Raw genomic sequence first — 27245 nt, forward strand, 5'->3', positions numbered from 1 at the left:
TTAATTAACTTGGGTGTATACGTTCCTCTTGCTCATGCGTATTTCCTGTGTCTTCGAGAGGAAAAATTATTGCAGGTAATTTTTTCACTTGAGGACAAGCTCAGTGCATTCCTGATGTGATCTCGCTCTGTCTTGAGAGTGAATTAGAAACAAACGAAGCACATGGAGGGAGAAAGCAAAGTGCGGGCGGACAGAGGCCTCACGCGTGCTCGACCTGGTCCGGAACGTTCTGAGTGTCTCCCATTTCCAGAAGCAATGCTGTCTTTGTCTGTCTTTTCCCTGCAGTAAGGAGTGGGAGAGTGCCTACCCAGCAGCCTCCTCGACACCGTCCCTAGCACAGCACACACGGGTGAAAGGGCTGCGGCATGCTGGGAGCACTGGCTGAGCTGATGACAGGATCATCTCAGGGGAAGGCCTGCAGACGTGCCTTTGAGAGTGAACTTGTCCTTTTTTTATAAGAAAGCATGCCATGTAAAAAATCAACACACATCCTATCGGCTCTGGGTTGTCTGTAGCAACTGGGTCAGAGCCAAGCAATAAGTCAACACAGTCTTACTGCCTTAGCCCACCCACCGACTAATTGAACACACTCCTGGGCCACGTCAATCTGAGCTCCACTGAGCCAAAATACGGTCTGATCGGCTCCTGCCAAGGTGTGGCAGTGTGCTAGGAGCGGAGACGCCGGCACAGCGCCCTGAGAACAGAACACTTGCTCCGTGCCCGCGTGACCAGATGCTACCAACTGTGTGGGTCACCCCCAGGACACAGTGTTAGCAGAGCGGGAAGTAGAAGAGTTAAACGTATCTGTGTGCCCCCAGATCACTCAATATTCCCTTCCTCACTCTTGCTAAAGACATGCTGTTGTCCCAGCCAATCTCGGATGGTGACGCGAGTCTGCTAACCTGTTCATCCCAACGCTGTCCTTATAAAGCATTACCTGTACCAATTATTTCATGTACTGATTTCAAGGGAATATTTGGCACTTGAAGTTTCATATTTTTCATCATTTATTAGTATTTATTTGTTAATACATAATAAATAAATGTATTATTATTTATTTCATCGTTATTATTAACGGAATAGCAACACCTAACTTTCCAGGAGGGTGTTTGCTAGAATTAATGTAGCCAGGTTGATTTTGAAACAGTTTTAAACTATTGTTTTCATTGAGCCTCTTGATCATAAAACTTAGCCAGTGACTATTGTACCACAGTGTTGTCATGTGTGCAGCACGTATTGGGCCCTGGGTGATTAACTGGGGAGTGCAGGGATGTGTGAAATGGAGATCCTGTCCACAAGAAACTTTCAGTTGAATGCCGGCCTTGGCAAACTGAGCCAGATGTGGCCAGTAGTCATTCTTGTGAATAAAGTTTTATTGGAACACAGCCACGCACGTTCGGTTGGGATTGCCTCTGTCTGTTTTCATGCTGTAGTGCAGAGGTGAGCAGTTGCCACAGAGACCACATGGTCCCCCAGACGAAATAAATATACAGTGTGGTCCTTTACAGAAAAAGTCTGTGTACCCCTGGACGGCAACCTTACAGGGATCTCACACCACACTGTGATTTTTTTAAATTTATATATATATATATATGTTTTATTATTTATTTGACAGGTAGAATTATAGACAGTGAGAGAGAGAGAGAGAGACAGAGAGAAAGGTCTTCCTTCCTTTGATTCACCCCCCAAATGGCTGCTACGGCCGGCACTGCGCCGATCCGAAGCAAGGAGCCAGGTGCTTCTCCTGGTCTCCCATGCGGGTGCAGGGCCCAAGCACTTGGGCCATCCTCCACTGCCCTCCTGAGCCACAGCAGAGAGCTGGACTGGAAGAGGAGCAACTGGGACTAGAACCGGGCGTCCATATGGGATGCCGGCGCCGCAGGTGGAGGATTAACCAAGTGAACCACGGCGCCGGTCCCTACCGTGTGATTTTTGTTACTAGCTTTCCATGTACCTGAAAATTCTCTCTGACCACGTATTTATAAATTTGAGGCTATAAGAATAATTTTCCAAAATACCCAAATTCTGTGATGCCTCAAAGTCTGTGCATATTTCCTTACGAATAATGAAGCTTTTCTAGTGATTGGCTTTGTGACTTTATGCTGATTCATTGTTTATATTGGGCTAAAAAAACAGCATTGGGAATAACTTAGTAACTTAGGAGGACGTATTGCCATGCAACTCTGCAGGCCTGAGTAGATTTCTCAATCGGGCTTTTTCTGTTCCTCGACCATGAGCAGGAACACCTGATAAACGGTTCACTCCCGAGCACCGCGCACTGGAATATGAGTTGGGTCCCCAGCTTCTCCCCTCCGGGGTCCCCCTCCTCTTCCCATCTGTCCTCGCCTCCTGCAGCCAAGGGAGACTTTGTGGTAAAACGTAAGATTTCGTGAGAAGCAAACACTTTTCTAAAAAGGACTAAACGTTTGCTATTACGCTAACCGGTTTTCTCCTTTTTTTCCTCCTCCAGAGTGAGTGTGCAAATTACATTCGAGTTTTGCACCACTATAACAGGACCCACCTTCTGGCCTGCGGGACGGGAGCCTTCGACCCCCTGTGTGCCTTCATCAGAGTCGGATACCACTCGAAGGTAAGACCACTGTGCTCACTGCCACAGCTTGGCTTAGAAGACACACAGTGGAATTTCTTCCCAAGGAAGACAAAGGTGTCTGTGACGCACGACTGATCTCTCTGGGCTCAAAAACCCTTATCATGCGTACAATCTGCGCTCTGAGTCATTCTCTACATATCCCTCTCTGAGCAAGGCCATTGCCTTCACTTACCCGCTTAAAGCACGTTTTTTAGCATCAAACGGTGCTCTCCATCGTGGTCGTAATGTTCTTTATTGATTTTACCAGCACACACGTAATTTATATAAATAAAGCGATACCCACTGTGTTTTACAAAGGCCGTGCAGAGACTTTGCAATTGTGTAATTCCCTTTGCCCAGTCAGGTGAGCTGGGTGTGCAGAATGGGGAGATTTTCAGACTGAAGATAAGTGGCAGCGGGGGAGGGCTGTACCCCTCTCCCCTGAGAGCCCACCGCTGGGCAGGTAGGGGGAGGGCTGTGGCCTCTTCCCCTGAGAGCCCACTGCTGGGCAGATGGGGGGAGGGCTGTACCCCTCTCCCCTGAGAGCCCACCGCTGGGCAGGTGGGGGAGGGCTGTACCCCTCTCCCCTGAGAGCCCACCGCTGGGCGGGTTGGGGAGGGCTGTACCCCTCTCCCCTGAGAGCCCACCGCTGGGCATGTGGGGGGAGGGCAGTAGCCTCTTCCCCTGAGAGCCCACTGCTGGGCAGATGGGGGGAGGGCTGTACCCCTCTCCCCTGAGAGCCCACCGCTGGGCAGGTGGGGGAGGGCTGTACCCCTCTCCCCTGAGAGCCCACCGCTGGGCGGGTTGGGGAGGGCTCCGACCTCTTCCCCTGAGAGCCAGCCACTAGGCAAATGATACTTAAAAGCACATCCCGACCGAATTCTGCACACCAACAGTCTTTCCTAGTAAGTGGGCTCAGAGACCAGCCACAGACCCTGCGCCCACAAACTGGATGAACTTTGACATCTGATTTATCTCGCCTGCACCCTGAAACACTTTACCTCAGTTTCCTTTATTTCTTAACGATTTTTAAGTTTATATAAGGGGGACAAATTCCACGTATTTCATACATACAGATTTAGGAGCACAGTGAGACATCCCACCCTACCCTCCCTCCTCCTCCCTTATTTTTCTTCAAATTTTTACAATGACACACTTTCAGCGTATTTTATACTCATAAGATTAACTCCACTAAATAAAGAATTCAACAAAAAGAAAGAAAAAAAAAAAAACACTGTTCGTCAACAGTAGAGACAAGGGCTATAAACAATAATCAATTCTCAAAATGTGAATTTCTCTCATATATATTTCACTCTATTAGTTACCACAGATCAGGGAAAACAAATAGTATCTGTCTTTTTGGGACTGGCTTATTTCTGTAAGTATCATGGCTTCCAATTGCATCCATTTTGTTGCAAAAGACAGGATTTCATTCTTTTTTACAGCTGAGTAATATTCCATAGTGTATATGTAACACATTTTCTTCATCCAGGCCTCGGTTGATGGGTTTCCGGGTTGATTCCATATCTTAGCTATTATGAATCCAGCCGCAGTAGGTGTGGGGTACAGACAACTGTTTCAAATGCTGATTTCATTCCTTTCACTTAAATTCCTAGGAGTGGGATGACGTACATGAAACAATGCTCTGATGTCAAGATCTGCTAGCCTTCATTTAGTTCTGAAAGCAGAAAGGTGGGGCACAGATAAAACGGATGTCTAAATATTCTATGATCAAGCATCTAGAATCTTCTTATAGCCCACTTGTGAAAGGGTAGCAGTGACTGTAGTGTACGTCTAGCCACCAGATACAAAGATATAATTAATTTCACAGCTAAAAATTATTTCTGATCTTCAGTCTACTGGGTAACACTCAGGTGCACATGCAATTAGCAAAATTTGAAGTGATTAGAAAGTGCCCTTGACTGGGGCACTTTAGCTGTCAACTGTCCTCATAGGGAGTTTTCATTAGCATAGTTTATTTATTTTAAAGCAAATCTATTTATTTGAAAGAGTTACAAAGAGAATGAGAGAGAGGGATCTTCTATCCACTGGCTCACTTCCCAGATGGCCACAGCGACCAGGGCTGGGCCAGGCTGAAGCCTGGAGCCTGGAACCCCCACATGAGTGCAGGGGCCCGAGCACATGGCCGTCTTCCACTGCTTTCCCAGGCCACTAGCAGGGCACATGTCCCAGGTACAGGCGTCACAGGCTGTGCCACAGTGCTGACCCCTCCTCAGCACATTTTAAATGGTAGCGAGCCGTGCCCAGTTGTAAAGTGACATGCACACACGCTGGTACCTCAGAGCATATTTGTTGAATCATTTTAAAGAGATGGTGCCATGATATAATTAATATAACTTTAGAGTTCTAGAAGGCAAGTCAGGCCAGTGAAGAGTCAGGATATACACATGGATCCAGACATGCAGCGTGCGCGTAGGTGTGCCCACGTATACAAAGTCAGCGTCTGTGCGAGTGCACCTTGTGGGCGGATCTGCTAGCAACAGATTCTCTGTTTTCATTGATCCGAAAATGCCCTTATTTCCCCTTCGGTTTGGAAAGGGGTCTTTCCTGGATAAAGAATTCTGGTTTGGGGCAGCCATTTAGCCTTAGTGGGTTTTTGTTTGTTTGTTTGTTTGTTTCCTTTTAATAATTCTCTATTTTCTCCTAACTTCTTTCCAAAGTAACGGTTAGTCCATGTTGACCGTACCCTGTTTGTAATTGCTTACCTTTTAAGGTTTTATCTTTTTTAAAAAAGATTTATTTATTTATTTGAAAGTCAGAGTTATACAGAAGGAGAGGCAGAGAGAAAGAGAGAAAGAGAGGTCTTCCATCTGCTGGTTCACTCCCCAGATGGCCGCAATGGCTGGAGCTGTGCCCATCCGAAGCCAAGAGCCAGGAGCTTCTTCCAGGTCTCCCACGTAGGTGCAGGGGCCCAAGGACTTGGCCATCTTCTACTTTTCTCCCAGGCCATAGCAGAGAGCTGGATCAGAAGTGGAGCAGCCGGGACTTGAACCGTCGCCCATATGGGATGCTGGCACTGCAGGCCTTGGCTATGCCACAGCACCGGCCCCTCAAGGTTTTATCTTTATGTTTGCTTGTAAGCCGTGTTTCTGTCTTGCCTTTGAGTCTGCAGAGCTGGTGGAGATCGGTGTCTCTGTTCTTAGGGTGCTGAGATTCTTGGATGCTTAAGTTTACGACTGCATCTAACTGGGCAGAGTTTGGGCCACTGTCCCTTCACTACATTTTTGCTTGCTTCCCTCCCGCCCTTCTAGGCGTTGGGATTTCAGGCGTTGTCCCACCGGTCATTAAGACTTCACAAGTCAGTCTTTTTCCTCAACTCCCCAGATGAAATAAATACCTTCAGTAACCTTTCTTCCGACATCTCCAATACACTAATTAACACTCACCCCATTCATGTTCCACACAGATCTTGGACTTTGTTTATTCTAGAATTTTCCCTTTTGATAGATTCCATTTCTTTATCGAGCATTCTGAGCATATTTTTTAGTTGTATGACTATAGTTTACTTGAAGTCCTTGACTATGTTTTTCACAGCTATTTTTTAAAGATTTATTTATTTATTTGAAAGTTAGAGTTACATAGAGGAGAGGCAGAGACAGAGAGAGAGAGAGAGGTCTTCCATCCGCTGGTTCACTCCCCAATTGGCCTCAATGGCCGGAGCTGCGCCAATCTGAAGCCAGGAGCCAGGAGCTTCTTCTGGGTCTCCCATGTGGGTGCAGGGGCCCAAGGACTTGGGCCACCTTCTACTGCTTTCCCAGGCCACAGCAGAGAGCTGGATTGGAAGTGGAGTAGCCGGGACTAGAACCGGCGCCCATATGGGATGCCAGCGCTTCAGGCCAGGGGGTTAACCCACTACGCCACAGCATGGGCCCCTTTCCCAGCTATTTTAAAGTCCCTACTTCCTCCTTTTAACACCTGCCAGATCTCGAGGTCAGTTTGCCCCAACTGTCCTTTCTCTTGATGATGGATCACACCATTTGCTGCATGTCAGGTAATTTTTTATTGTATACCAGACATTACATATTTTCAAGATTCTGGATTCTGTGATCTTTTGAAGAAGGTTTGTTTCTGTTCTGGAAGATGGTTCACCGGGCTGGACTCAGACTCAGCTCCAGCAGCCTCAGGAGCCGGCCTCTTCATTCTTGTCAGGGTCTCGCACGTGTGGCTCAGGTGTCAGCCAAGGAGACGGACAGGTGGCGCACAGGTGTCCGTGCCTGCCCCAGGTTCTGTGTACCTGCCTTTGCTTTTCAGCTGATGTGATATTTTATCTCTCTGCTGTTTGATTTTCCAAGGCAGACAGCCTTCACCTTTGTTTTCCTACTCGTTCCTAGCTACTCTTTGGAGAGGAAATGAATTAGGGAGAGTTCCTCAAGTGAAAACTCCAGTCTGTGTTCTCAGCTGATCCCCAGTGTTCTCAAATACTTTTTTTAAGTATGATCGAGTTATCACATTGTCCATGACAGAATGGGTCCAGTACAAGCTACATTATCATTAGCAGAATGGGGGCATCGTGTAATTAACCGCATAGGCAGAGTATTTTGTGTCACGTTAATTATCTAGGTGTTAAATATCGCAGTCTCGTACTGTCGTACTGGAATCTTTGAATGCAGATATTTCAATCATAGCAATTGAATGTGAATAATATCTCACCTAACTGTGACTATTAAATATGACATATTTTTAGGAAGTCATTGCATATGTCATAAGAGGAACTTACAGTCCTATGATGAGAGCACTAAGAGATTTATGCCCAGAACACCACTGGGATGCTCAATGCAGTTTTCTATGAGGAAATGAAAAGTTTCCAATCACTACAGCAAGAAAAATGCCTTGATTGAAAAACTCAGAGGCCAACTTTGGCCTGGATGGTTGGGGAACAGCAGGAGATGGAGATGGGACAAATTGGTGGGGAATTTTAATATTAGACAGTGACATTCTGTATTATTTCTCAAGACAGCGTGGATGCCACGACGGGGTTGGAGCGAGCATTTGATTGATGTGACATTAATAATATTTAGAATGATTCAAGCAGGGAGAGATGAAAAGGGAGCGAGGGTAATTCAAGGAGGCGATGAACAAGCGTCTCTACAGGAGATCGGGGAGGTATTTCACAGCGCTGTTGCAATAGCAAAGCGGTGAGGACTGGCAGCGGGAGCCCTTATGTAACCGTGTTGTAGCAGCTGCTGCAGAGCCAAGGGATGGAGACGACTCCAGCTGTGAACGCCGTCTTCACGGCAAGAGGGCGCTGTGGAGCACAGCGGGTCTGAGAGCCAGGATTTCCCCTGTTCCTTTCCATGTGTAGTCACTGGAAAGAGGGAGGCCAGGGCTGGGGAGAGCGCTCTCAAAATACATGGAAGATTGAATTACTGGACCCTGAGGGGCGCGGGTGGTCTCTGAAGGAGCCCCTCCTCCCTCCCCCCTCCCTCCCCCCCACTCCATCCCTCCCTCCCTCTCCCACTCCATCCCTCCCTCCCCCTCTCCCTCCCTCTCTCCCTCTCTCCCACTCCCTCCCTCCCTCCCTCTCTCTCCCCCACTCCCTCCCTCCCTCCCTCTCTCTATCTCTCTCCCACTCCCTCCCTTCCCCTTTTCCTTCCCCCTCCCTTCCCCCTCCCCTCCCCTTCCCTCCCTCCCTCCCTCCCCCCTCCCTCCCCACCCACTCCATCCCTCCCTCCCTCCCTCTCTCTCCCACTCCCTCCCTCCCCCTCTCCCTCCCTCCCTCTCTCCTCTCCCTCCCCCCCCACACACACTCCTCCTCTCACTTTACCAAATAACTTGAAGAGTTCTATTACGTAGAACATAGAGAGATTTGGTGGAAAACAAATGCGTTAGTGCAAGCGCATTCAGAAATAGCAACAGTGCTACAAGAAGGCGGCTTGGTGGGGAAGAGGAAGGGGATCAGGGGGTGACTGAATAGTGACAAAATAAAGGCAACAGTGTTGTCTAACCAAGAGCAGCATAGTTAAGGAGAAGAAATAGGGGGATATAGGAAGTACAGGAGTATTAGGAGATTTTTTCTTAGTACAGCAAACAGCAAAAAATTATTTGTACAATAGCAGAAAAGGCTGGGTAAGTCGGGCTGGGTGGGCAACAAGTTTGCCAGGGAAGGGAACTTGGGGTATTCAGGGGAGAAACCTGGTTAGCAGTTGGACACAAAGGTGTAAGGAGGAAGACTTGAGCTAAAAGTGCAGATTTGGTAATTAACCACAGATACATAGCAAATCTGAAATCTTATATTATTGTCCAGGGGGAGAATTTAAGGACAAAGAAAACAGAAAAATGTGTTGTCCGGAAACAGCAAACCTGGGAGGCTGGCAGAGGAAGAAAAACCCAAGTGAGACTGATGGGCGCTAGGAGGGTGAGCAGGGAGCCAGGAGGTGGGGGGGCAGCAAAGCGAGGGCTGATTTCCAGGGCCTGCGCCTCACGGCCGGCCAGAGCAGCCTGAAAAGCCTCTGGGGGTGTTTGTGGAGGCCCCTGCACGTGTGGAAGTCGGGCCCCCCCAGACTGCAGGACCCACATCAGCTTCCTTTACTCCTGCTGCATGGCTCTCACAGATGGAGCTCCCTTGCAGGCCAGCGCCCAGATCAGCCGTTTCTTCTACATTTTTTGTCTTTTTTTTTTAAGATTTATTTTATTTTACTTGAAAGTCAGAGTTACATATATATATATATATATATATATATATAGAGAGAGAGAGAGAGAGAGAGAGAGAGAGAGGTGTCTTCCATCCACTGTCCCCAATTGGCCGCAACTGCCAGAGCTGCACTGATCCAGGGAGCCAGGAGCCAGGAGCTTCTTCCAGGTCTCCCATGTGAGCGCAGGGGCCCCAAGCACTTGGGTCATCTTCCGCTGCTTTCCCAGGCCACAGCAGAGAGCTGGATCAGAAGTGGAGCAGCCGAGACTCGAACCAGCGCCCATTTGGGATGCCGGCACTTGCAGGCAGCAGTTTTACCTGCTAAGCCACGGCACCGGCCTTATTTTTTATCTTTATTTTCCCTTTTTACTTCTCAGAAAACACATGACCTCTTTGTGTGTGTGTGTGTGACTGTGTGTGTGTCTTCCTTTTCACAAGTCTTTCTTCCAACGCCTCTCCTGGGTTGTCATCTTTGAGTTTTTGTTCTCTTGGATTGATTTTGTTCCACTGCTTTATCATTTTCTTCAGTGATTCTGATCAGCGTCACCGGCCAGCAGCCCCGGCCCAGTTCAGCTCACAGTCGTGCTCTGTTTGCTGGGGACGGCCATTGCTTGTTTGTAGCCTCTTAAACACCAGCTGGTTTCCCGTGTAAACTGTGGCCCCATGGCTCCACGTGGGAAGATCCCCGGGTTCTGGGCACTTGTGCGCCACTGCTCACTGGGGCAGGTGCCAGGCGGTGCACCCCAGCCACCCACAGCCTGCCCTGGCCAGGCTGACTCGCAGCCTCACTCTGACAGGCGTCCGGTATTTGTTCCTCGGCGCTGGAAAGGTTGTGAACTTTCCCGCAACTCTCCCGTGCTCAGAACCCCACACTGAGACAGTAATCGGGGAATGAACGGGATGAGTTTGCTACATTGGTATAACCAACACTCTATATAGAGACTAAGAAGTACAAACTCAAGAACTTAGGTACCTTATGATAAACACAGAAGTTTTGGGAGGCCTGCGCCATGGCTCAATAGGCTAATCCTCCGCCTAGCAGCGCCGGCACACCGGGTTCTAGTCCCGGTCGGGGCACCGGATTCTGTCCTGGTTGCTCCTCTTCCAGGCCAGCTCCCTGCTGTGACCTGGGAAGGCAGTGGAGGATGGCCCAAGTGCTTGGGCCCTGCACCTGCCTGGGAGACCAGGAGGAAGCACCTGGCTCCTGACTTCAGATCGGTGCAGCGCGCTGGCCGTGGAGGCCATTTTGGGGGGTGAACCAACAGAAGGAAGACCTTTCTCTCTGTCTCTCCCTCTCACTGTCCACTCTGCCTGTCAAAAAAAAAAAAAAAGTTTTGGGCGTGGGCGTTGTGGCACAGTGGGTTAAGCCACTGCTTGGGTGGTGCACATCCCGTATCAGAGAGCCGGTCCAAGTCCCATCTGCTCCACTTCCTACCCCGCTTTCTGCTAATGCTCCCAGGACACAGATGGATGGGCCGGGTCCTTGGGTTCCTGCCACCGTACAGCACACCTGGATGCAGCTCCTGGCCGCAGGCATTTGGAGAGGGGGTTCAGTCTCAATCTCTCCCTCTCTCTCTCTTCCTCCTCTCTGTGTGTATGTGTGTAGTGCGTCAATCTGCCTGCCTTTCAAGTAGATAAAAATGAACAAACTTTTTTTTTTTAATTTTTAGTTAACAGTAATTTTTTTCTTTCATTAACATTTATTCAGTTAAATTGATTAAAGGTCTTATAAAATAAAGTGTACATGTCTTCCCCAACTGTTTTAATTATGTACATTCTGCCAACTCTTGGAAATGTTTGTGATAGCGTGAGAATAGATATTTCTTTTAACATCTCCAGTCTTTAAAACATATGCCGGCGCCGCGGCTCACTAGGCTAATCCTCCGTCTTGCGGCGCCGGCACACCGGGTTCTAGTCCCGGTCGGGGCACCGATCCTGTCCCGGTTGCCCCCCTTCCAGGCCAGCTCTCTGCTGTGGCCCGGGAGTGCAGTGGAGGATGGCCCAGGTCCTTGGGCCCTGCACCCCATGGGAGACCAGGAGAAGCACCTGGCTCCTGCCTTCGGATCAGCGCGGTGCGCCGGCCGCAGCGCACCTACCGCAGCGGCCATTGGAGGGTGAACCAACGGCAAAAGGAAGACCTTTCTCTCTGTCTCTCTCTCACTGTCCACTCTGCCTGTAAAAAAAAAAAAATAAATAAGTTTAACTTTTCTAGTCTTCGGAACATAAGTGTAACAAAATGTAGAAGCATTCTCTAAGCACACTTGTTGTTAGCTTATAAAATGCATAAATTAGAGCATAGAAATTGAAAGTGTGCCTGGGATTGGTTTTCAGAATTTGAACACATCTAAGTAGCCAGCTTCCAGACCAAGAGGTGGGTAGACCAGCAGCACCCAGAATCTCCACTGCCTCCCGTCCCCGCAGTAACCACTCTTCTGATTTCTGTCACCAGAAGTCAGCTCTGCCTTGCTTGAAATTCCATGTAAGTGGAATCATACAACACGCGTGCTGTGTGTTTAGCTTCTTGTGCTCCATAGTATGTTGAGATCCATGTGTCATGTATGTAATTGAAGTTCATGTGTTCCCATTGCTAAGTCATGCTAAGTATATCAATCTCAGACATTGATCATTAATTTATGGTGAAAATATGCAAAATCCTTTCTTCTAGCTTTTTTATAAAAACTATACTGTACATTATATAAAATTAAGTACAGATATACATTTTAATCAAAAATATATAAATTAAGTACTTAATAAAAATAGTTTAGCTTTTCCACCTTTGAACTTACAGATACAATTGTGACCTAATTCATTACTCGGGGACATCAACACAGTGGCAGAGCCCACAGTAAGTCAGCTACAGTGAGAACTCAGAGATGCACGTGGACTCTCGCACCTCACACCACAAGCACATAGCATCGTTTGCCGCATCGCCCGGTTCTGACACTGTGGAGCTCATGATTCCTTTTCCTCATACGCTGGCCACTGCGTAAACGTGAACGCTGGGGTGGCTACATTCACCTTAGCAATGGTGTCAGATCCGTTCCACTGTTAAATATTTTCCGAAAAGTACCTGAAGAAATGTTGAAACAATACACTTTGGGATGTGAACAATCTTCAACTCTAAAGATACACTTGCTATTCATTAAAAGGTAATGACTGGAAGGACAAAACCAGCCGGCCTGATGGGACTCCCTTATTTTCAAGTGCATTTTCTTTTTGCTTTTTTTTTTTTTTTTTTTTTTTTTTTTACAGGCAGAGTGGACAGTGAGAGAGAGAGACAGAGAGAAAGGTCTTCCTTTGCCATTGGTTCACCCTCCAATGGCCGCTGCGGCCGGCACACCGTGCTGATCCAAAGGCAGGAGCCAGGTGCTTCTCCTGGTCTCCCATGGGGTGCAGGACCCAAGCACTTGGGCCATCCTCCACTGCCTTCCTGGGCCACAGCAGAGAGCTGGACTGGAAGAGGAGCAACCAGGACAGAATCCGGCGCCCTGACCGGGACTAGAACCCGGTGTGCTGGCGCCGCAGGCAGAGGATTAGCCTGTTGAGCCACAGCGCTGGCCCAAGTGCATTTTCACTAAGACAGTTGGAAAACTTTGGATGATTCAGGTCAACATGTCGGCTCCTGACCACCAACTTGAATTATATGATTAGTGCAGTCGAGGGAGCTAGTTATGAATTCAATTGCATACTAGATCACTAATTCATGAGTATGATATAGAACAGATGCACACAGAGTTAAATTTGGTGGCCTAATTAAAATATTGGCTTAATTAAAATCACATGCTTATTCAAGGCTGGCAAGCTGAGTTATGTCAGGTTTTTACTTTCCAAGTCAAAATGGAACCATTCTGGACATACGTGAACTCTAATTTTACTTTTGTTGTGTCAACTTTCAAAATTCTACTGTTAGAGGTATTTTCCTGGAAACTCGGTTTTGGATGTTGGCAGATGAGATGAAACAGCTGGACAGAGGGAGAGAGTGGAGGGGTGGTAGGCAAACAAGATTCCTGATGTGCTGTCTCCTTAGACTCATTTGCTACAATAAAATAAACGACAAAAATTGTACAAACAGTCCTCAAAAAGTCCATAGAAAATCCACATTATGAACATCTCTGCAGAGATTTCAAAATTTTTTGCACCCAAATTAACTTATGTTTTAACCTCCATTTTCCACCCACTTTTTGATGCATCCTCAGAGAATGCAGCCTTTACCGTCTTGCTGTTGAGAAAAGCACGTTCCGTGGGGCAGTTACCACGGTGACCACCAGGCCTTCTTTTTTTTTTTTTTTTAAGATTTATTTATTGTACTTAAAAGTCAGAGTTACAGCCGGCGCCGCAGCTCACTAGGCTAATCCTACGCCTACGGCGCCAGCACCCCGGGTTCTAGTCCCAGTCGGGGCGCCGGATTCTGTCCTGGTTGCTCCTCTTTCAGGCCAGCTCTCTGCTGTGGCCCGGGAGTGCAGTGGAGGATGGCCCAAGTCCTTGGGCCCTGCACCCGCACGGGAGACCAGGAGGAAGCACCTGGCTCCTGGCTTTGGATCGGCGCAGCGCCGGCCATAGCAGCCATTTGGGGGGGTGAACCAATGGAAGGAAGACCTTTCTCTCTCTCTCTCTCTCTCACTGTCTAACTCTGTCAAATAAATAGATAAATAAACCTTAAACTAGATGTTATAAACAAAGTTTATTTTAAAAAAAAAGAACCTTCTTCCTGCTGCACAGTGAGTGGACCAACTTGGGCTTCATGGTCCAAGGCCAAGTCCTTTCCATTACCTAGTGCTGCCTTCCCAGATGACACCATCTGAAGATATTCTGCAAAACTGAAAAGCCGCATAAAGAATTTCATGATGGTGATAATAATTATGTCTTCTGTGTGGCTCCACACATTCCACTGTTTTGCAACTCTTTTAAAAGATGGATTTATTGGGCCAGCGCTGTGGCGTAAGGATGAAGCCAACACCTGCAGTGCTGGCATCCCATATGGGTGCCGGTTCGTATCCTGGCTGCTCCACTTTGATCCAGCTCTCTGCTGTGGCCTGAGAAAGCAGTAGAAGATGGCCCAAGTCCTTGGGCCCCTGCACCTGTGTAGGAGACCTGGAAGAAGTTCCTGGCTCCTGGCTTCGGATCGGCACAGCTCCAGCTGTTGTGGCCATCTGGGGAGTGAACCAGAGGATGGAAGACACCTCTCCCTTTCTCTCTGCCTTTCCTTCTCTCTGTGTGTAACTCTGCCTTTCAAATAAATCAATCAGTATTTTAAAATTATTATTTAAAATTATTATTTTTAAAATATTATTTATTTGAAAGGCAGAGTTACAGAGTAGCAGAGGCAGAGAGAGAGAAAGAAGTCTCCCATCCGCTGGTTCACTCCTCAAATGGCCGCAACGGGCAGAGCTGGGCTGATCTGAAGCCAGGAGCCAGGAACTTCAGGGGCCAAGGATTTGGGCCATCTTCCACTGCTTTCCCAGGCCATAGCAGAGAGCTGGATCAGAAGTAGAGCAGCCAGGACTTGAACTGGTGCCCATATGAGATGCCAGTGCTGCAGATGGTGACTTTGCCTGGTACACCACAGCACCAGCCCTTGCAACTCTTTTTTTAAAAAGCATTTTATTTGAAAAGCAGAGTTAGAGAGAGAGAGAGAGAGAGAGGTGTTTCCATCCACTGGGTCACTCCCAAAATGGCCACAGTGAAGCGGGGAGCCTGGAACTCCATTTGTGTCTCCCATGTGAGTGCAGGGGCCCAAGGACCTGGGCCATTTTCCATTGCTTTCCTAGGTGCAGTAAGAGGGAGTTGTGGGGCCGGCGCTGTGGCGTAGCGGGTAAAGCCACCACCTGCAATGCTGGCATCCCATATGGGCACTGGTTCAAGTCCCGGCTGTTCTACTTCCAAATCAGCTCTCTACTATGGCCTGGGAAAGCAGTAGAAGATGCCCCAAATCCTTGGGCCCCTGCACCCATGTGTGAGACCTGGAAGAAGCTCCTGGCTCCTGGCTTTGTATCGGCGCAGCTCCAGCTGTTGTGGCCAATTGGGGAGTGAACTAGCGGCTGGAAGACCTTTCTCTCTCTCTGCCTCTGCCTCTCTGTAACTCTGCCTTTCAAATAAGTAAATAAATCTTTTAAATAACAAATGGAGCTGGGTGGGAAGTGGAGCAGCTGGCGTCACAGGCGGTGGCTTAACCCCCTGCCACAATGCCAGCCGTTTTTCACTTCTGTTCAATGTGACCTCATGTAGTCAGTAGACACCTTCCTGTTCTCTCAGTCCTCGGTCCTTGGTGTTTCACTCCCTCGTAACACAGTAGAGACCTCGCTGCAATGATACGCACACGACAGCTGCACAGGTACTGTGTTGTGTCTGCTCCCACCTTTATCACTTCCTAAGCTTGGGTTAGCTGCTGGGTATCACCTGAGGCAGCCGTAGGCTGTGTCTGCATCAGATGGGGCCGCACACAGGGGTTCAGCCCTTTAGTCCTCAATGAGCTCTCTAGGCACTGTCCAGGGCACGATGCTGCAGATTGTATGGATTAAGTAAACGGCTTTAGGACTGCACAGATGGAATTCAAATCTAGACTCTGCCACCCACTATCTGGGTGACCTTGGGCCGGGACTCAAGCTCTCGAACTTCCATCTGCTCAGCTGTAAACTGGAGCCCCTGTATTTAATGCCAGCTTTCCAGAACTGCATGGATTTGCAGAGAACATAGATGGAACACAGCACGTGCACACGAGCTGTTCACTTTCTGTTTCCACGTTAAGTCTCCACGTCTGCCTTCATTCTTGGTAAAAGCATCGTCCTGCTTAGAAAAGCAGGGATGGGCTGGCGCCACGGCTCACTAGGCTAATCCTCCGCCTGCGGCACCAGCACCCTGAGTTCTAGTCCCGGTTGCCCCTCTTCCAGTCCAGCTCTCTGCTGTGGCCCGGGAGTGCAGCGGAGGATGGCCCAAGTGCTTGGGCCCTGCACCCCATGGGAGACCAGGAGAAGCACCTGGCTCCTGCCATCGGATCAGTGCAGTGTGCCGGCCGCAGCGCGCCAACCGCGGCAGCCATTGGAGGGTGAACCAACGGCAAAGGAAGACCTTTGTCTCTCTCTCACTGTCCACTCTGCCTGTGAAAAAAATAAATAAATAAAAAAGAAAGAAAGAAAGAAAGAAAAGGAAAGGAAAGGAAAGGAAAGGAAAGGAAAGGAAAGGAAAGGAAAGGAAAGGAAAGGAAAGAAAAGAAAAGAAAAGAAAAGAAAAGAAAAGAAAAGCAGAGATGGATGTTGGCCCGAGGTTTGATTCCTCACTCCAGCTCTCGACCCCAGTTTCCTGCTGATTCAGACCCTGATAGGCAGCAGGGAGCCCAGGCCCAGCCACCGTGGTGGGCATTTGGGGAGAGACCAATGGATAACAGTGATCCCTCTCTCTCCTTTCTCTTTCCCTCTCTCCTCCCCCCTCCCTAATACCCCCCACGCCTCTCAACTAAGTAAAATAGAGACCCTAAAGTAAAAGTCAATGGCCTCCCTCCCTCTCTTCCACTTTGGAATGTGACCATCCGCCGCTCCCTCTCCCTGTGCTCAGGGGCGCCTTGGCTCTGACCCGGCGACTGTTCACGCCCTCTGTGCCCTGGATCCCATCTCTTCACTTCTCAGCAACCTACCAACCACCCTGCGCGTGGCTTTCCACTCTCTTTCCTTCCACCATGCAGAGCTCCTTGTTCTAAAACAAAAATTATAAAACTGAAAATGTTGCCTCGACTCTGCTGGGCCTACACAGGGACCCTCTGACCCCGAGGACCCCAGCCTTCCCTGCAGTGGCTGAGACTGGGCTGTGAGCGCCCCCTGATGGCCCAGCCTCCATTTCTGTCACTTGCTGGAAGGGTGCAGGTTTTGTCACCTGCAACTTCAGTTGCCAGATGAGTCTCTCACCCCCCTGTGCTCCCACTGCCCTCTACGGTGCTGTTCTCTGTGATATAGAAGCTTTTCTCTTTCCATTTGTAGGACCAGTTCCCCCCATAGTTTAAAAATTCTGAGCCTGCCTTCCTGGACCCTTTTTTTATATTTATTTTTTGTTTATCTGACAGACAGAGTGATAGAGATCTTCCACCCACTGGTTCACTCCCCCCCAAATGCCCATGATGGCCAGGCTGGACCAGGCCAAAGCCAGGAGCCCAGAACTCCATCGGGTCTCCCATGTGGCTGACAGGGGGCCAAGCACTTGGGCCATCTTCTACTGTTTCCCAGGCGCATTAGCAGGGAGCTGGGTCAGAAGTGGAGCAGCTGGGACTCACTGGGGCTCTTGTGGGATGCCAACATCTCAGACAGCAGCTTAACCCACTGCACGACAACACCGCCCCCTAGACATCTCAAATATTGATGATTTCAGGGATTCTGTCATTGGCCTCTGTCTTCCTGCTCCGTCCCCACGGCTTCGCGCACTATCTGTTTGCTGTCAAATCTTAACCCGTTCTTGATCTCCATCCAGAATGCTGCCTCCTGGACACTTAGCGTAGAGACGCGGTCAGATAACGTTTCCATTAATATAAAACCCTGCAGGTTCGGGCTGATACGGGCGGGACAATCTATATGGCCAGGAGAGGAGAGAGATCCTGCACCACCTTCATGACCCCCTGTTTCCTGAGACCAATGAGGCACCATGGGGTTTTGTGCTGCGTCGTGCACACACCACCTTCTCCCGTCTCCCTGTGTCGTCGCTGTCTCCCTCTCCCTAGGAAACTCTCATCCTCCTCCTCTGTGTGGAACCGCCTAACTCACCCTCAGGATTCTGCTCACACGCCAGCCCCTCTGGGATGCGTGCGCAGCCTCCATCAGGTGAAGTTCATTACCTCTCCTCTGGATTTTAATTGTACTGAAGACAAGCCTTAATTACTAGTTACTATTTCCTTGTGAATCCCAGAGCGTCTCTAGGGAAGGAACTGCCATTTCTGTCTTTGTATCTCTCTGGCCCAACGCAATCCTGGCATACAATGAGTATATATGTGTTCCACTCATTCTCTGACTAACCCGCTTATTCATAACCTATTATTTACCAGGCCTTCAACTCGTTGAATTGATATGCATCTATACAAGATGAATGTAAATAGAATTGTGTGTTGGGGTGACTTTTTAAATTCAAGGTTAGGTATGATCAAACAAAATGTTCTTTCAGTGTTTGTTGAATGTTTAAATCAATGTGTATTGAAAACTTAGAAGGTTGTTGATATATAAGAATGTGTAAAAGCACATACTCATAAATGCACATTTATGATGGTGTTTCAGCTTTACTAATCGTTCCTTGACTGTACAGCTCCGTTACAAATCGTCCTTTGTATTTCTACCTCTTACGTCACCTCTTTAGTGAGCTGCTTCAGCGTCAGCGCCGGTAGGCTTCACAGGACCCTCAGCTGGGGCCCGCTGGAGGCTGCGCACCAGGCTGGGCCAGGGCCCACTCGCTCGTCTCCAGTTCACAAAGCTGTGCTCGGGGGCGGTAGCATCTGGTGTCTCCTACAGCCTGTGGCCCTTGCACAACTGTGTGCTGTGTTTTTGTGAGGACATTTTCTCTTTGCGCGTTTTTCTGTCACAGGTGGGCCCCCAGTGGACTCTTCAGTGATGTGAGGGTTTGGATTTTTGCCATGAAATGTAGTTCAGCCCTCGGGATCCTGCTTCTGGTTTGGTCCCCTTCCTTAGTCCAACACCTGCTCCACCTCGGCAAGTGTTCTGCTCAGAGGGACTGCCCTACCCTGTCTCTCCCTGAATTTAGCGCTACCACGGATGCTAACTGGAGGTAACCTTAGAGTCAGTCTTACTCTGTAGGCTGCTTCTTGTCCTGCGTTTTCTGATTTTACCATGTTCTCTTCTGGGTTCCTCCACTTGTCTCATCTACACCCTTATCACAACTTCAGGCGACTGATTTCTGTCCTATGCTGTTTGTCATCTCCATCCTAATCTTCAAAGTGGGCAACCAATAAAATCAGAATGTTGTAAAAAAGGTATTCTACCAAGCTTTGAAAGACTTCTAAGAATATATTTGTGGTCACTTTATCCTCAACAAGAAAGGAAAAAAAAAAAGAACAAAAAAACAAAAGGATATACTTGAATTAAGTTAGGTAATTAAAAAAATAACAAGCTGCTGTATTTGAAAATATATTGTAAATATACTTAAAGAGAGACTGAGGAGCCACTTGCAATATAGGGCTTAACATCCTAAATTCGGAGTCATTTAAAATCCTAAATTATTTAAAAATATAATAAGAACTTAAATAATTGGACATTGAATATACATCTTGCCAAATACATACACCATGCCCGCCGCACGCCCACTCTGCCCGTCTGTCCTCCCTCAGGTCTCAGTGTATTACCTGTGTCCATGCTGACAGGATGGCCACTCCCCTACCTCTTTTTTTTTTATATTTTTATTAATTTATTTTTTTTTGACAGGCAGAGTGGACAGTGAGAGAGAGAGACAGAGAGAAAGGTCTTCCTTTTGCCGTTGGTTCACCCTCTAATGGCCGCCGCGGTAGCGCGCTGCGGCCGGCGCACCGCGCTGTTCCGATGGCAGGAGCCAGGTGCTTATCCTGGTCTCCCATGGGGTGCAGAGCCCAAGCACTTGGGCCATCCTCCACTGCACTCCCGGGCCACAGCAGAGAGCTGGCCTGGAAGAGGGGCAACCGGGACAGGATCGGTGCCCCGACCGGGATTAGAACCCGGTGTGCCGGCGCCGCAAGGCGGAGGATTAGCCTGTTGAGCCACGGCGCCGGCCTATATTTTTATTAATTTATTTGCAAGGCAGAGTTACAGAGAGGCAAAGAGAGAGAGAAAGAGAGAGAGAGAGGTCTTCCATCTGTTGGTTCACTCCCCAAATGGCCACAACGGCCGGAGCTGCGCTGATCCGAAGCCAGGAGCCAGGAGCCAGGAGCTTCTTCCGGGTCTCCCACGCAGGTGCAGGGGCCCAAGGACTTAGGCCATCCTCTACTGCTTTCCCAAGCCACAGCAGAGAGCTGGATCAGAAGTGGAGCAGCCGGGTCTTGAACTGGCACCCATATGGGATGCTGGCACTGCAGGTGGAAGCCTCACCCGCTACGCCACAGCGCCAGCCCCCCTCCCCTACCTCTTAAGAGCCACTCCCGGCTGATCTTAGGTTGAAATGACTCAAGTATTTGGCCGAATGGGAACCCAGCCCTGGCGCAGTGAGCCGGAGGTGGGCTGTACAGTGCAGGATGCTGTGTCAGCGGGGATGCAGCCCGGCCGGAGGAAATCCTGGCACCTGTGGAGCAGCGACTCCCCTGGCAAACTCCCAGCACCTGGCCAGGAAATCAGGAAGGGAACAGGTGAAAATGCGTCACCGAACAGTGCACGCAGACCAGCCTCGACAGAAAACCTGTACAGGAAGATAAAACCAAACAAGGCACAGTACCAGCTCCGGCAGAAAAAAACAGGCCCTCGCTCTAGCAGCCTCAGCAAACACAGGAAGGAGCGAGGGGAAACAGCAAGGCCTCGGCCCCTGCCCTGCTGGCTCTCTTTGGGGACTGCACAGGGCTCCCTCGCTTGCCCTGGGTGGCTGAATCACTCCTGATGGTAAATCGCGGTCGGCTAAGCGCTGGGGACACAAAAGTGAACGACCCGAGCTCGCAGTGACAACGCCAAGTGGAAAACCGCTCTCCTTGTTTCCAGACCAACCCGGGCCTCTTCATTCCAGAGACGTCGGAAAATAAATGAGCACAGCCCAGGCCTACGGGAAGCTTCTGCACCTGACACTGCACAGCATTAGGGATTGAAAAAGGGTCAGAAAGTGTTCATCAAGGAAATGGAAATGCCACAGAATATCGTTTGTTTGGCTTCCACACAAGGCTCCGTGTACGAGTTGTGCTTCCCTAACCCGAGTCCAGAAAGCAAAATTTCTGTGCTGAGATGTTCTTTGGAGCTCACGGGGCACTTCAATACTTACAGGAAGGATTTAGGATAAACAGGGAAGAGAACTCTTAGGAAAAGGCGCTTTATGTCTCCTGCAGTGCTCCTTAGACAGCAGCACGGCACAAAGTGGCGAAGTAGGCATTGAGTTGAGCGGGTAGTGAGCTAAGCCTCCACCTGGGGCCACAGCATCCCACACGGGCCATGCTTCCAGTCCCAGCTGCTCCACTTCCCATCCAGCTCTCTGCTGTGGCCTGGGAAAGCAGTGGAAGACCACCCAAGTGCTTGGGCCTTGCACGCATGTGGGAGACCTAGAAGAAGCCCCTGGCTCCTGCCTTTGGATTGGCCCAGCTTGGGCCATTGTGACCATTTGGGGAGTGAACCAACATGGGCCCCCAGAATAATCAAAGTGCAAAGAAATGAAATGTGGGAAGGGTATAACCATGCTCCTCTCACAGGGAGTCCGTGTTTTATGTTTGTGGTTTGGTAAAATGATTTGAAAGTAAGAAGTAAGGTGGACGTTCACCCTTAGACTCAAGATCAGCTCTTGGAGCTGGGTTTCCCATTTCAAGTCTAGAATCTCGATGGTGACCTGGAAATCATAAAATCAGAAAGAGTCGTTTAATTGTTGTCAGCTGAAAATAATGTTTAAATACCAATCTTTAATGATTTAGCAATGAGATACAGCAATATAAACACATCCTCATGTGCCTAGTTCTTCTTTCCTTGAGAAAAAGCCAGGAAGCTCTTAGACTCCTCTGATAATCGTGAAAGATTTGCCCATTAACCCTGTTTTCCAAAACGGCCTTTGTTGACACTTGGAACGCCCAAAGCCATATGGCCGCAGCCAGGGCTGTATGACACATCGGCTGTTAGAGCGGCGTGCGTCCCCGTGCAGCTGTCCGGCTCCCCCTGTGCAGAGGGTGGGTGCGTTCTCCCTTGTCCCAGAGTCCCTTTCTCTCGTCACTCGGACTGTGGTCCTTTGTGAGCGCGTGTGACTCAGTCGGCCAGGGGACCACGCGGCAGACGGAGGGGTTTTCAGCTGCGTCCAAGGTCCCGAGAACAAGGGATGCAGGGCGGCAGGACTGTTCCAAAGGCGTCTGCCCACTAAAAAGGGACTCTGACTTCCTCCACATGACAAGTGGACATTCATGGTTTCTAAAAAGCGTCTTTATCCTCAGAAAACAATTTTGATTCTTGCTGCGTTCTGTGTGGTCAGAGTAACAGTAGAGCAGTCAAACCCAGAGAAGGTGGTGAGAAAAAACAGCAGAAGCGAAAATCCGGGTCCCGAATGCTCACTGGGAGGCAGGCGTGGCTGTCTAAGCCGGTGCCTCCTCTGCTCGGTGCAGTTTAAGTGTTTATTCATCTTTTCTCTGGTATTGTCCCATAAGATATAAATGTGTATTTTTATTTTATACATATATAATCACATTACAGCATATTTAATCAAAGAAAGAGATGAGAGTTTAATTCAGTTACCTATTGCCAATTATTATATCATGCAATGCATTCGTAAAGAATATCAGAATTTAAGCACCTGTTTACCCTGAACAGATAGCTACTACTACTGTAGTTGGTTTTTTCCTACAAAAATTTGCTCCAACATATGGTGATAGTATGTTTATAACTGTTCAAAAAGTGGCTGATGATAATCACATTCCTTACAGTTTTAGGCATTTTATTAAGTAGCTGAAAATATGAAATCTAGACCATGATGCCAGTAACTCCAAGACTTGATTTTCTTGTACCTTTTAATATACAGAACTGCTTTGAATATTGTGTAATTTAGTTATGTAAAGAGATTCCAGGGACGCTACGTAAGTAGCTTCCTATGGAATGCTGTTTTCATTTTCTTTTTTTTAATTATAAACTTAAAGTCAGATTAGGTGAGCAGCCCAGCAGGGAGTGACCAGCCATATGTGGTGGATTTTGTATCACATTAAATGTAACTGTCTCCAGAATCAAACACAGATGATCACAGGGTGAACGAAGCAGTCGGAGCTGATGTAAAACTGCCCAGGCTGGTCTTCCAGCCCACTAAAGCGCTGCGTTGCTTGCCCTAACCTCAGAACAGACATTTAATTACAACGTGACCCTCTCTAATGTGGCCTCCTGGGTTAGTTTCTGCTGATATTGCCAGGGTTCAAGCGTCTGCCATCCTGGGCTGGTTTGACAGACTTCAGTCCTTTGCCACTGAGCTCCTCACTGAAGAAACTTGGTGAACAGTTGGCCCGCCTGGTCCAGCAGGTGCCTCTTCAAGGCAACATCTAAGTGTTCAATGTGTTCTTTGCCTTTTAGAATAAACAGATACTCTGAGCTCATCTTATACTTGATGGCTCCACATCGGAGGTCAGCCATGCTTCCAAAGAACACTGATCTGTTTGAACAGGAAATGTTAGTTGTGTCTAATCAGGCAAGTATAGGTGCCACAGCTTGGCAGTTCAGTTTTAATCTGCAGTCCGCGTTGAGACTGAGCGGTCTCGTCACACGTGAGACTCCTCGGGGTGTACCTCTCTCTGCACTGCTCTTTGCCTTTGTTCATTTAAAACATTTGAACTTTTATTGACTTGTAGGAGTTGATTATAAAACAAGCAAAAAAGAAAGCCTTTGCTTTTTATTTGAATGGGAATAGGTGTATGGGTTTCCTTTCATTTAGAATATTTTCCTTAGATTTTTCAGTCATAGAATTTATCAATTTTTCTTTTGTCTTCTGAATTTTGTGTCTTATTTTTAAAGGCATTTCCCACACCCACTGTTACATACAAATTTTGCATGTATTTTGGTGTTACTTTTATAATTCCATTTCTTATGTTTAAATTGTTGATCAATCTGGAATTTAGCTACAGGGCTGGAGGACATGCGGGAATAATCAAACTTCATTCCTCCCCAGATGGCAAGCCAGTTGTCCAAACACCATTTATGGAATAATCCATCGTTTATCAATAGTGCTTTGAAATACTACCCTATTAATGTGAATTCTTTCACCATATTGGTTTCTTATAAAATAACAATTCAAAATTAATCGTATTAAAATAAAATAATGATGCGTGAAGTCAGCATTAGGCACCACTGAGTTTGATTTTAAAAAAAGTTCTGGTTGCAGAATGGATTTCTGAAATATCTCTTTTATTTGCATTTCTGATCATATCACACCTTCACATTTTCTAGTTTTTGAAATCTCTCAGAGGCATTTTACAAGCATCCTTCCCGCTGATTCTCACAACAGTCATAGAAGATAACACCACAGAAACACATTTTCTCTCTTCCCTGTTTTCAAATGATGAAGTTGAGGTTGAAAGAGATTTTTAAAAACACCTTGATTTTTATTCTAATTCTTATTCCTCTTTCTATTCTTATTCTCCTTCTTCGTCATCCTCTTTCTCTTCTCATCAGTTTGCGAGAAGATAGCAGAAAATGAAATTTTTATTTTCTTAACATGGCCAACCTTCTTAATTAATTTGTACTGCGTGTATGTTTATATGTATGTATAAATATCACATCTGTATTATATGTGTGTACACACACACATTGGAGAATTACCTTAAAACATAATGCTTACCTTTTGAGTAATATGCATCATGTGGAAATTAAATATTCCATCTTAAAGTTTGAGATTAGTAACTACATCACAGATATTATCATCCATGCATACAATATTAAATCATATGGTAAGTGGAAAATTTGACAACATCGTAATATATACAAAGAAAGTCTACAACATGAACTTGACTACCTTGAAGTTGAGCACTTACTTTATAACACACAGGAAACATACACATTTGTAGAAGATGAAATATTTTTGCTTAATAATTTTCATTGTATCTCTAACCAATTATAGATGTAGATATTACATTCATTTAGAGTTGTCTGATACTTTTGTTGGAATTGTCAAGAGACTGTTAGTGTGTAAATATTGAAGAATGCATAAAACTTTGGTGGTGTCTGTGCTAAGTAGGGCATAGACTATGGCCAGTGAGCTAAATCTTTTCTATTATATGTACTCATGGATAATTTGAGATAGTACTATGCAAAATCATTACCTGTATCGACTAAGGTGACAAAAGGTGGCATCCACAACTCTCAGCCCTGAAGTCTAAATGTTTGCTCACAATTTTTACTCCTTTTTTGCATTTTTTTTTCCTGCTTGTTGATTCATTTTTGAGAAAGGTTTCAGATAGTCTTTGGAAATATTGTATTACTTAGCTAAATAAAGGAAAAGCCAAGAGGCAGATGGGTTCATACTGAAAAGTTATTTGTGATACATATTATTAAATAGCTATTATAGAAAGAATTAAGATGCATATCATTATTTATTCTAAGACATGTATGTGTAAAAAACATATTTGCTTATTTTCCATTGTTGACAGATAGCTTTGATGAACCTTGTATGGATTTTCTCCAATCACTAGAAATAGCTTTAAAAAAAAAATAAGCTTTATCTTTCCTATGCTATTAGTGACATTCTAGTTTCTTCCGGCATCTTTCAGGATATCCCTGTGGCACCAAGGGCAAGCACAGGAGTGTCCGTTCAGGAAGCCGGTTTATCCATAGGAAGCATTTCACTGGCCTGGCGTCACATTTAGCACCTGATGTGCAATGACTCACACCCATCAAACGTAGCTCCTCCCAGGAGTGCTGGGTTCCCAGGGCCTCCGGGCCTGGCGAGGAGACCCGCCCCGGGGGATCTGCATGCGCGGGTTAGGGCATTTTTCTGAAGCACACGTGGAGCTGCCCACGTTAGTACAGCGGACAGATCGCCTGTTTGCAAGCACAGAGGTAAGGCCCCACTGAACATTTCTCCACGTCACACGAAAGCAGGAAGTGCAGCCTACACGTTAATGCCAGTGCCGCTTTGTAAATGCACCACTCAGGCAGAAATCCCAGCTGTCAAAACACAGGTCACAGAACTCCAGGGGAAGCAGTGACCAGCGAGCTCAGCAGGGTTCTCCACCAGCACCGCACGTTGGTTGGACCATAAAGCCGATGGCTTGGGGGTCATTGACAGTGTCATCAGGCCTTGAGTTCTCTGGTTGATTTGGCTGCTGAATTCCACTTCGTGGAAGAAAATTATAGGACTCGCCTTTTAGCATTTGACTGGATTGTGCATTAGGTTAAACACCGCTTGTGAGGCCACGGGGACCTCCCAGAACAGTGTGGACACTTCATTCCCAGACCAGTGGTCACTTCTGAGGGGAGCGTGATGCCAGCAAGGAGAGCAGTGATGGTTTGGAAACTGCCTCCCCTCCGTGCTCACGTTCACTAGCGCCGCCCGGACCATGGCAAAGGTCGTACACATTTCTAGTCTAAAATCATGGAACAAAAAACCAATTAAATCCCTAACTTCTAACATCCTAACAGAGTGGCTTTTAAGTAAAAACTAGAACTTGTTTTTCAATCCTGATTCGGTATTGAAGTTTCATGACCAAACATCCCAGTACCAAGACTGATAAAAACAAAAATTTAAAGTTTCTACAAAGTCATTCAAATAAAAAAAAAAAAAGTCATAAAACACAAAACCAGCTGTGTGGGGAGAAAGGAAACTCTCAGTAGCAATCCCTGCCCCTCTGTGTGAGGCCTCCACTTTACCTTCAGATGACACGCTGTCGTTAACGGGCTTTGCCGATGAAATAAATCATCTCTAATTCCTCAGTCTTTGACTTCATTTTCTAATAACTGCCATGAGTTGTTAGGATTATATTCATCTGAAATTTTGTTAAAAATGGCAATGAGCTGGAGGCCTGTATGAGTCAGAGAATTTGCATGTGCCCTGAATAATCGGGCAGAGGAGGTGGAAGGCTGAGAGACTGCCACGGCCCACAGCACATCCGAGCAGCCCCCGTGGCTGACTAGGTCCCTCGTGCCATGTTGGCGTTGGGGCTGAAGGGTCACAGCCACGTGGAAGTAGGAACCATGGAGTTAGACGGTGGGGGAGGGCACAGGTGCGTGGCGTTCTGGGGGCGAGTGTGGGCTGAGGATTCGGAAGAGCCCTGAGAAGCAGCAGCTGTGAGGAGAGGACCGGTGCCCGTCTGTGGTGACAGCCACAGAGATGCGTGAAGGGCCGTGCAGGTGGCCGGTGTGAGACTTGACAGGAGCGGACGGTAGAGGTAGAGTTTGGTAACCAACAGTGCCT

At 47.6% G+C, this 27245-nt stretch overlaps 1 protein-coding gene across 1 annotated transcript in view; it reads left to right on the top strand.

Annotated features, from left to right (window-relative positions):
• SEMA3E (semaphorin 3E) overlaps positions 1–27245 on the top strand; it is a 256562-nt gene that overhangs the window by 171301 nt on the left and 58016 nt on the right. Inside the window, exon 4 of the mRNA XM_062179183.1 lies at positions 2471–2590. Coding sequence (XP_062035167.1) covers positions 2471–2590 — 120 coding nt within the window. The remainder of the gene's footprint in view (positions 1–2470; positions 2591–27245) is intronic.

The sequence above is a fragment of the Lepus europaeus genome, chromosome 20, assembly GCF_033115175.1.
Source record: "Lepus europaeus isolate LE1 chromosome 20, mLepTim1.pri, whole genome shotgun sequence".
In the NCBI taxonomy this organism is placed as follows: Eukaryota; Metazoa; Chordata; class Mammalia; order Lagomorpha; family Leporidae; genus Lepus; species Lepus europaeus.